This window comes from Pollicipes pollicipes, unplaced genomic scaffold, assembly GCF_011947565.3.
Source record: "Pollicipes pollicipes isolate AB1234 unplaced genomic scaffold, Ppol_2.1 Scaffold_3087;HRSCAF=3621_pilon_pilon_pilon, whole genome shotgun sequence".
NCBI lineage: Eukaryota > Metazoa > Arthropoda > Thecostraca > Pollicipedomorpha > Pollicipedidae > Pollicipes > Pollicipes pollicipes.
The window spans coordinates 25327433-25338100 of record NW_023596225.1 but is presented as its reverse complement, the minus strand read 5'-3'; the positions used below and the strand labels follow the sequence as shown (position 1 = coordinate 25338100).

General features: G+C 58.7%; 1 protein-coding gene across 1 annotated transcript; it reads right to left on the bottom strand.

The window, feature by feature from the left end:
- Positions 1-384: 384 nt before the first annotated feature.
- On the bottom strand, positions 385-10436 carry LOC119089931 (uncharacterized). Its single transcript, XM_037212734.1, has 8 exons — positions 10390-10436; positions 9891-9960; positions 8049-8146; positions 5713-5843; positions 2217-2314; positions 1294-1423; positions 479-672; positions 385-408 (listed from the first exon to the last, which is right to left on the bottom strand). Exons 1-8 carry the CDS (start codon positions 10434-10436, stop codon positions 385-387), a joined length of 792 nt encoding a protein of 263 aa, XP_037068629.1.
- Between the last annotated feature and the right edge of the window lie 232 nt (positions 10437-10668).

The following is a 10668-nucleotide window of genomic DNA, read 5'->3' as shown; positions in this document are numbered from 1 at the left end:
CCCACCGGACCTGAACTTATCCATCCGTGAATTACCTGACGACGCCTCCTGCTTCACGTCTTCGGCCTGAGGCTCGGGTTCGGCCGTGGGCTCACTCGCGGGCTCCGGTTTGCTCTTGGACTCCGGCCCAGTGTGGTGGTCGTGCTCGCCCGTAGGCTCGGGCTCACTGCTGGGCTCGGGTTCGCTGCTGGGTTCGGGTTCGCTGCTGGCTCGGGTTCACTGCTCGGCTCGGGCTCGCTACTCGGCTCGGGCTCGCTACTCGGCTCGGGCTCGCTGCTCGGCTCGGGCTCGCTGCTCGGCTCGGGCTCAGGTTCGCTGCTGGGCTCGGGCTCGCCGCTCGGCTCGGGCTCAGGCTCGCTGCCGGGCTCAGGTTCGGGCTCGGGCTCACTGCTGGGCTCGGGCTCGCTGCTGGGCTCAGCCGCGGACTGCCCGTAGGAGCCGCTGTTGCGCGCCGACGCCGTCCCCGTCTCCTCGATGCCGGGAACCGCTTGCACGAGGCGTCCAGGCTGCCGGGCCGCCAGCCGACGGCGGCGTAGCTGACGCCGCGCACCTGCATCACCATCTCGATCTCTGAGACTTCGGGCAGCACGCGCCAGTACAACGTGTACTCGGGTGACATCTCCCGCTTCTGGTACAGGCCGAAGTTGGTGATCTTCTTGCGCATGCCCGCCGCTGGAAACAAGCCCGGTGAGAACGGTTCGTGACGGGGGAGGCGGAGGGGGGGGAGGGGGGCACCGACTGACGTCAACGGTACAGGTCGGCGTAGCGGAAAGACCAGCCAAAACAGTCCGGATCGTGTACCCACCCAGATTACTGGCAGGGCCGGACTGTGCACTCACCGGGTCACTAGCAGTCCGGACCGTGCGCCCACCCAGATCACTGGCAGGGCCGGACCGTGCAGTCACCCGGGTCATTAGCAGTCCGGACCGTGCGCCCACCCAGGTCACTGGCAGGGCCGGACCGTGCGCCCACCCAGGTCACTGGCAGGGCTGCTCTCATCCACGCTCTCAGCTCGAACAGACCGACTGGTACACAATATGTCTAGGCCAAAAGCAGCTGGAACATGGAGCCCCAGGAACCAAAAATAAAATGCATAGATTTACGATGAACGATTGAAATGAAGAGAAATATTTAGGGACGGAGGGCCATGGCCATACCAAAACAAAAAAAGCAAAACAAAAGAAAACAAAAACGAAGAAGCGCGGTCAATCGCATAATCCAAACAAAAGACGCTGCGCAGAGAGCAACTGGCCAACGGAGGACATCAGCTGATGTCAATAAGCATTGTCTTACGGTTCCTCTGAGCGCAATCCTTTCCAAAGAAGCCCAGCCTGCAGAAGCACTGCTTCTTCGGGTAGGTGGTAGCAGCGAGGTCTATGCATTTGCCGTACGTCCCGCAATGTGAGTCTTGCTCACATTCATTCTGAAGCAGACATAACAGACATATTTGAGAAGCAGTAGGTGCATAGTCGATAGATATGTTGGACGCAGATGCAGACGTATATCGGACGTAAGATGTGTACCATACATATCAGATCGGCATCCTAGTCATATCAAGCGCGTTATACCAGCATACCAGCTAATGAGATATACTATATGGATGCACTGCTGCCAGCGAAGGATTCCACAAACATGAAACCAGGGAGCGTTAATCATAGTCTACGTACTAGGCTGATGCAAAAACTAAATTGCACATGACCTAAAATCCTTAACATGTTATAATGTGAGCCTGCACACAAAGTGCAGCAAGTTTCTGCCGCAACCTAAAGCTACGGCCAGCACAGGTCGGAGAAACGCTTCTAGTAAAAGTAGACACATTAAAACAAACGTCGGCAGCGCGTTCCGCGCGCGCGCGCGGTCGTCAAAACACGGTTGAGATCCGGGGAGAGTGAATCCAGCAGGCAGCTCGCCGCGGCGGCGAACAATGGCGAAGAGCGCCCTCAAAAGTCGCACGCCTCAAGGCGAAACCGCTGCCCATTAACCCGCACCGAACGAGTCGGCGCGTGGCCCATAGGCGTCCGAGGCGCAAACAAACATTACGACCTCGCGCGCCGCGCTCCCAGAGAAATTGCACGATTCCGGAGGTTGCACACGAGGGCGAGAGCATCACCTGCACCGTGAAACCGTGCACGCTGCACGTAACGGTGCATTGTTGTGGCAACCGTGTGGGAGGATTCCGAGGTCTGCCCGCTAAGCCGGGCGGGAGAGGGGCTCACCGAGAATTGGCAGCGTTCGCCATAGGAGCGGCGGTCGCAGCGGCACCGGCCGAACGAGGCGCGCCCATGGCCGTTGCAGTCCTCCCGATAGTCGTTCCCTGCGACGAACCAGCGCCGGTCAGTCACATCAGAGCTAGTTGTCGCATCAGCACCCGTCAGTCAAATCAGCACCCGCCAGTCACATAAGCTCCGGTGGGTCACATCATCGGCCGCCAGTCACACCAGCACCCGCCAGTCAAATCAGCACCCGCCAGTCAAATCAGCATCCGCCAGTCACATAAGTGCCGGTCGGTCACATCATCGCCCGCCAGTCACATCAGCACCCGCCAGTCACATCAGCACCCTCCAGTCATATCAGTACCCGCCAGTCATATCAGTACCCGCCAGTCATATCAGTACCCGCCAGTCATATCAGCACCTGTCAGTCACATCAGCACTCTCCAGTCACATCAGCACCCGCCAGTCATATCAGTGCCCGCCAGTCATACCAGTGCTCTCCAGTCACATCGCACCCGCCAGTCAAATCAGCACCCGCCAGTCACATAAGCGCCGGTCGGTCATTCAGCGCCCGCCAGTCACGTCAGCACCCGTCAGTCACATAAGCGCCGGTCGGTCACATCAGCACCCGCCAGTCACATCAGCACCCGCCAGTCACATCAGCACCCGTCAGTCACATAAGCGCCGGTCGGTCACATCATCGCCCGCCAGTCACATCAGCACCCGCCAGTCACATCAGCACCCTCCAGTGATATCGCACCCGCCAGTCACGTCGCACCCGCCAGTCATATCAGTAGCCGCCAGTCACATTAGCACCCGTCAGACAAGTCAGCACCCTCTGTCACATAAACACCCATCAGCCAAATCAACAGTAGTTAGGCAATCACATCAGCACTAGTCAGTTACATGAGCACCTGCCAGGAACGTCACCAATGATCAGCGTCCGTCAGTCACATCAGCAGAGACAGCCGGTGAACTGATTACCAGTGTTCAACACCGTTCCAAATAAGGGGATTTCTGGGGCAATTCGTAGCGTGCTGATGCGCTCGGCATACCTTTGGTCCACAAAAGGCGAGGATCTGGCCTAACTGGGCAACTGTCTGAGCCAAGCGCGCTCTCCGGCTCAAACACCTGTGCCCAACTCAAACAAATATCCTCCCGTCTTCCTGAGGTATGTGTGATGCCACAGACAAGCCGAGAGCCGCCTCCCTGCGGGCGCCCGCTCCCCAGATCTTCGTCATCTCGGCAGCCGGCCGAGGCGTCTCCAGCAGGCCGTGCCGGGGGCCGGCCGGCGCGGCCTTCGCTCTGTCGGCCGGCCACTTTCTCCGGCCGGCAGCAGCCGGAGCCGCCGCGGTCGGCGGTCCGTCGGCGTCGCAGCCGTCGCCGTCGCGGCACGTCCCCCTGACATCACGGGCACGTGGCCGCAGCGGGCTCCGCGGGAGGATCTGGCGACGTTTCGTCGGAGGAGTGTAGAGCGCGCGCCATAGCTGAGATTTTGCGGCCGAAGCAACGCATGACGGCGTGGAGCGCCGTGGAATGTCGGCCATTCAGCTGCGTCCCGCCAGCGCCCACACGGGAGTCGTCCCGCTTCTCAAAGCCGGTTGGATGACAGCACCATTCTTGTCCTTGAAAATTCCCGCCGAAGATTCACGCAATCAAATGTGCCAGCTGAATGTTCCCCCGTTGCTCCAGAGACAGTCACACAGAAACAAGTTATCAAACATCTGTAAACTTCTCAAGCCAGATGCGAACTTCATACGCATTGCAAAGCAATGAACGAAATCGGTAAAACAATGTGCGTGCATTGAGTAATTAATCACTTGCAATGTTTCAAGGTTGACCAGTGCGAAATACCGCAACAAGCCTAAGAACGAACAGAGCTCACCGAAAAACTGTCCCCATAGATCTCCAAATGCCTCCAATGGACTCCTCCGCGCAGCGTCGCGGCCGGAGCAAATTGAGCTAGCCGAAGAAATTGTTCCCATGAGATCTTCTCATCCCGCAAGGACACAAGGTGCACAGTCTAGAGCACTGAACAAAAATTTCGGAGACTGATACGAGATTGGAGCCAACGAAACCAAGTGCAGCTTGTTCAGTGTTAGTGTACGACTCGAAAGTATAACCAATGATTCGTCATCTTTCTGTTCTTCAGCACAAGCACTCTGTTGCTGCAGACGTAGACGTAAATGTCATGCGCAGCTCTACCTTCGTGTTCAGATCACCAAATGCTCAAAGCGGGTGGAAATTTCTGCGGTCAAATAATACGCATGCAATCTGCGGCAACCTGCTTTTACTCTCAAAAATTGCATGCATCAGTCATGCATACTTCTTTTAGGCTAGTCCTCAGGCCAAGTGAGTTTTAGCTTCGGCTATCGGAAAAACCAGGGTTGAGAGGATCACACTACCATAATAACACCCTGTGCCAGGCACAGCGCCATCCCTGCAACCGCTAATTACAGCCTAGTGCATGTCACAGCAGATGATGACAGCACCTTAAAAGCGTTGCGTGGTTCAATTTGCAAAGGGTTTGCATGCATAATTCATGACGAGAATTTTTCTGCAACACAGCATGTTGGATTTGATGATAAATTATGCATGCTACAGTTCGTAAAATGTGTATCTAAATACGCTTAATAAATACGCACATTAAATACCTAAATTATACAACACAACTTGCCGCAAAGAGACGGTATTTGACTAAAATGAGTTTATGTGGAGTCCGAAATTATCTAGCCTGCCCGCAAGGTTTTACAAATCAAAGAATTCATCGCAGTTCGGCGTAATGCATACCTATAGCAACAGGCACGTGGGCATAAAAAAGCGAAGGTTTACATGGAACGTGGAGCAAGATAAAAACACGAAAGGTCCAATAGAGACCTCCCTCACCACATGCATGGCGCAACAAAACAGAATGTGTACACGATTCGCGATCACCGCGCATGGGAGCGCAGCTGATCTGCACAAAAACGCCGCGTTCGCCACCAACCACACAGGGCGCGTCTTGCTGATTACATAATGGTCTTACAAACAGCGTGTGGTGAGCACCACTGAGGCGCCGCAGACCGCTGGGGCCGCGGACCATTGAGGTCACAGACGACTGAGGTTACAAATTCCCCACGACCGACGCACGATCCACCAAAAACCCGCGGCAAGCCCGAAACGAGCCGCTAACTCGCGACATTCAGCCCGAGACCAAGACACCACACGCGAAGTTACGACATTCACAGATCAGTGAGCAGCACGGCAGGCGACCATGCTCCCGTGTGTTCTAGCGCCGACCGTGACGTCACATATTCGTTCAGTGCACGGCCCTGACCCACCTGCGCGGTCTCCCAACGCTCCGCACGATCCGCACGCGCCCTTCCCGACCTCCCCACTGCGCCATGTGTGTACTCCTCTCAAGACTCTCCTCTGCTCACAATTGGCGCTGCAAACACTCGCTGGCCTGCCTGGGTGGCCGCCACTCAAAGAGAGTGCCCACCGGCGTTGGCTCGCTCACCAATGATGTCGACGTCGGCGCAGCTCCAGAACTGGTACTTGTCGCCGAACTCCCTGGCCTGGCGCATCAGGCGGATGGAGCAGTCGAGGCACTCAACCCCCTCCGGCATGGTCACCCTCTGGGTCTGGGCGCTGCCGGCGAGCGGGGCGACCAGGTCAAAAGCCGGCCCACGACAGGCGGCCCCCCGGCAGACGGGGCACCGAAGGCCATCCCAGCATACGACGGAGAATCTCACAGAACACTGCCAAGAGTTCCACCACACGCTGAGACGAGTCTCAGGACGCATTATGACGAATCTCAGGACACATTGTGACGAATCTCAGGACACATTGCGGCGGGTCTCAGGGCGCATTATGACGAGCTCCAGGGTACATTGTAACGAGTCCCGGGATGCATTGTGGCGAGTCCCAGTGTACATCGTGACGTGTCCCGGGATGCATTGTGATGAGCCTCGGGACCTACTATGACGAGTCCCAGGAGTCCCAGGGTACAAAGTGACGAGTCCAGGGTACATTGTGGCGTGTCCCAGGGGCATTGTGACTAGTCTCAGGGCCTGGTCACGAGTCTCGGAGCGCATCGTGATAAGTCTCATAACACATTCATAGCAATATTCCAGGGCAGCCCATGACCATTCTGGGCTGCTGATAGCTTGATGTCTTGCAAGAGCACGTGCTGTCTACAATCAGAATATCAAGTCGAGATGCGGGTTGCTGTGAATGTGAAGGTCCATGGCATTACAAGAGACTTGATATCGGTGTCAGTCGTGCTCCGTCTATGACCCCGAGAGGACGACGATGTCAATGAGGGACGGGCTGGTGGAGAAGCTTGCCGTAAACATCGTAAATATAACATTATCTCTGCGTCCATTGAGGAATTCAAGAAACGAAATAACCTGATTTATTCATAGTGAACCTAAAGAAACTTGCGAATCAATGATGAAATTCGGGGAATTTCCCAGTTTCCCCCTTGACAGGTCTGGAATTTACTATCAAAATAGTTTTTCGTTTTTCGAACAGTCAGCGGGGGGGGGGGGGGGGCGTGCAGATAAACGATTAAATCCATACATTTACACTGAGTCGGGTACAAGTTAGATCGAAAACCTGGGACCGACACAAAGCTGGGCACGAACGTGACAGTCACATACAGTCGCATCCATCGCCATAAGACGGCGAGCCCCGCATCTGGTGCCGGCGTGCTCAGCGGCACAGGCCGTGCCCCCGCCGCGTCCGGCCACGCAGAGGTCGGGGTCGACGGTCGGGTCACGGGCCGCGGGCCCCACGCTGTTGCGTCAGCAGCGCCGGCAGACGCGCCGGCCGTAAGTCTCGCCGGCCGTGGGTGGAGCAGAGACCGGCCACGGCAGGGCGCCACCCTCAGCCCATCCCCCGCCCCTCCCCGCCACGCCGCGCCACGCCCGCCCCCGCCCCGCGCAGCCGCTCAATGGATCTGGTCCAAGGGTGCGGCGATAAGGTCAAAGTCAGGCGCCGGCGAGGCACGACGCGCCGCGGGTAAGACGAGGAAGGCGCGCTGACTCCGCTGCTCAGCGCCGCCGCTGGGTGGCGCCGAGTGGCGGGCGATCGGCCGGTTTTTGCTGTGCGGTCATGGATGACTAGCCAACAGAGGAATGTCTGAGGCAGCGTGACGTGCAGATGCAGGAGGATCCGCACACGCTTGAAGAGTGCCTGCGGTGAGAACGGCCCCGGCCCTGCCCCTCGCTCAATGGGCAGAAGAGCTTCCGTCCAGGACGTGCCGGCAGGTGCTGTCAATGACGTGGGAAGCCCGCACCCCAGCGCGCTGTGTATCGGGAAGTCACACAGTGTGCCGTCAGACACCGGGCTCGGCGGGACCTGTCTCCCTGTACCCCGCGCCCGTGACGTCACCGTCCGTGCCAGCCGGCGCCTCGCCGGGAGCGGGGCCCCTCTCGTGCAGCGCGCAGGCGGGGCCGCGGGCGGCCGAGCCGCCTGCCGTGTCACGCACGAGCGCGGCCGGTGCCGGTCCTCTCTGGGGCCCACACCCCGCGGAGGAGGGTCGGGTCTGCATAGCACGCAACTGCACCGGCGCACGGACCATGGCACGGACCACGGTCAGCACCGCATCACGCAACTGCACCTGGCCTGTCCCCGCCCTGCTCTTCGCCGAGTCCGTCGGAAAACATGCGACTGCACCCATACATGTCTTGAGAGAGGCACAGGCCATGGGACGGCACGCGACAACACCCATACATGACCCGAGACAAACACGAACAGCGGAACGAAGTGAGACTACACCCAGGCATAGTTCGAGACAGAAGGATGGCGGCTCGGCACTCGACTGCACCCGGTCCAGCTCGCAGCACTCACGTGGTGTCCAGGGCGTTGTAGCCCTTCTCGTCGGCGTCGGTGGTGAGCGTCATCTTGACCTTCTCGTTGGCGTCGAGCAGCTCCAGCTTGTAGCCGCCCTGAGAACGACAGACACGTGATGGCTGGCGTGGCGTTCTAACACGGCGCGAACACAGCGCCGTTAGCGCGCCGTTAGCAGCCCCTTCGGAGGCGGACGTGATAAGTGATGCCTTGGGCTTGGATAGATGTCAACGAGTGGTCTCATGTAATGCGGCAGCCGCCACAGCCTCCACTGCCAAAGGATACATATGTGGGGCTTACAGCCTGGCGGCATTCAGTTCAGGTGCCCAGCGCCAGAATAGCTGAGCTCAACCGGTATCGAACGCAATCTGTTGATCTCACCGGAAACCCATTACGTGGGCCGTGGGATGTTGTGTTCAGGATGCATGCAACAATATGCAATTTGCATGTACTCCGAGAACCAAACCAGTCACGCTCACAATTCGATCCCAGTTGGCAACAAAACCATGCAGATTGAACCTTCCTGTCCCCCATTCTAACAATCCTGACGCAATCAGGGCGCAGGATTTCTCGTTCACAAAATTCACACAAACGGCGTTCCTCACACGCACATCTCTGTCCCATTTGAGGGCCGCTCCCGTCCAGACAACGCCCCGGCGCCGGCACACCTGACCCAGGCGGTGAGGCGGGAGCCGCGGTCTGCGGCGCGCGGCGGCGAGCCGCGTCGGCCGCCGGCGGCGCAGCTGTGCCAGCGGCGGGCGGTGGCGGGCGCGCCACACCGCACACAATCAGAGCGCGAAGCCGCGCCGGCCGCCGCCTGCTGCCGGCGGCCGGCGCGGCCGGAGTCGGCTGCGGCTGGTGCACCGACCGGAAACAGGCCAGCAGCCACACTGATCGGAGAACTGGGACTGACGCAGGTCCGACAGCGGGAGCAGGCCGGTAGCCGCACTGAGCGGAGAACTGGGACTGACGCAGGTCCAGCAGCGGGAACAGACGGCCGCTGGGATCAAGAGTGGTGGCGACGTTGGGACGGGGGCTGAGGCCGAATAAAGGCTGATGAGGAGGATGAAGGGGACGCCAGATGACACAATGACCGGTCGCCGTCGAGATGAGTAGCACTAATGGTGGTGAAACTGAGCCCAGTGTTGTATGGTCGCCGGGCAGTGAGCCGATCACGACGGGAGATTTCTCTGTGAGATTTCTCCGAGGACGGAAATCTCTCCAGAGGGCCGAAATTTCTCTCGGGGTCCACAGGAGGCCACGCGGTCCTCCAGATGGTGCGAGATGTGGGCACGGAAACAGGGCAACAAATTGAAACCGAGGAACAGACGGGAATGAAGTAATAGACGAAATCGGGACCGTGGCCGAGCAGGGGCCTTCCGTTCTGCCACTGCTCATCAGGACGCCATTGACGATCTGATCATTGTTGGCGAGATTATATCGCGCCAGCCAGCCGGAGGAGGACAGCGGAGCGTTGTCCAGCCAGGTTTTCCGAGAAATCGAGGGGATTTCGTACGGAGTATCATCGCAACGGAGCTCAACTGCTGATATTCGAAGACCTCGAGAAATGCATCAACTGCGCGTTGGTGCATTTCTCGGCATCAAGTTCGCTGACGGTGACAAAACTGTGCCGGACCCGCGACGTTGAACAATGTCACAGGTGAAAGGTCGGTGACCTCCAAATGATTTCAGAACGTTTATCATTGACTGAAGGTCAGATCGGCGTTTACCAGGGTGACACCCACACAAAACAGCACCCAAGCCAGCTTTCACACACAACTGCCAATCGTGGGCCGCTGATCGGCGGCAGCGGTGAGTCGCCGCAACTGGCGCTGGTCTCACCTGGTGGGGGTACCCAGATGCCAGGATACGTTGAACGAGGAGCCGGCTCGGACCGAGGTCTTGATCTCTCCTGAAAGGAAAAAGCCTTCGTCAGCCTGAGCCCGGGGCCATGAGATCGGCTCGTCAGGCCCACCGGCTAACACGACGCCATCAGCCGGCCTCGGGGCGCGCCGGCGAGACGTCGATGCTGAAAAGAGAGCAGCCTTTTCTGCCACCTGGCGGGCACCGTGTCAGTGGTTCAATAAATCTCGCCCCGACTGCTATTTCAGAGCCAGGTGGTCCATGGCAACCGTGGAGCAGCGTCTAGATGTTCTGCAACATCTGCACGACAGGGCAGCGGTCCGCTTTTTCTCATCTGCATCTCCGGCGTGTCGGTATTTTCAGCACACGAAGGCGCCGCTTGATAGGCTAATGAGAAAGCACGCCACCGGTCGCGTCGCCGGGTGGCGCTGTCTCGCGGCACGCACCGCCTCCCTAACTGCCTCAGGTCTGGCCTCACCAGACCAGACTGTATACCAATAGACCACAGCAAATCCGGCGCGTCATGCCGGTACCAGACATCACCAAGCCAGGACAAGGCGGATCCAAGCGCACCAAAGCGCGGCGGCGCCAGACCCAACCCGATCGAATCAGACTGGACGAGACGACACTGTACGCCACACCAGCGCCTTCCACCGCGTTGCAACAGGCCGTGCTGTTCTACCCATTCTGTTTCCGCCCCCACTGCACCCGACCCGACTGCACGGGGCCTGGCCAGCAGCACACCTGGCCGCGTCGG

Bases quoted from the DNA above. Each gene is read 5' to 3' on its own strand.
- LOC119089931 (XM_037212734.1), bottom strand. From the start codon at position 10,436: ATGACGCGCCGGATTTGCTGTGGTCTATTGGTATACAGTCTGGTCTG. The intron at 9,961-10,389 runs GTGAGGCCAGAC...TTTTCCTTTCAG, and splicing joins TTGGTATACAGTCTGGTCTG to GAGAGATCAAGACCTCGGTC. The intron at 2,315-5,712 runs GTGAGCGAGCCA...GGTTCGTCGCAG, and splicing joins CGCCGACGTCGACATCATTG to GGAACGACTATCGGGAGGAC.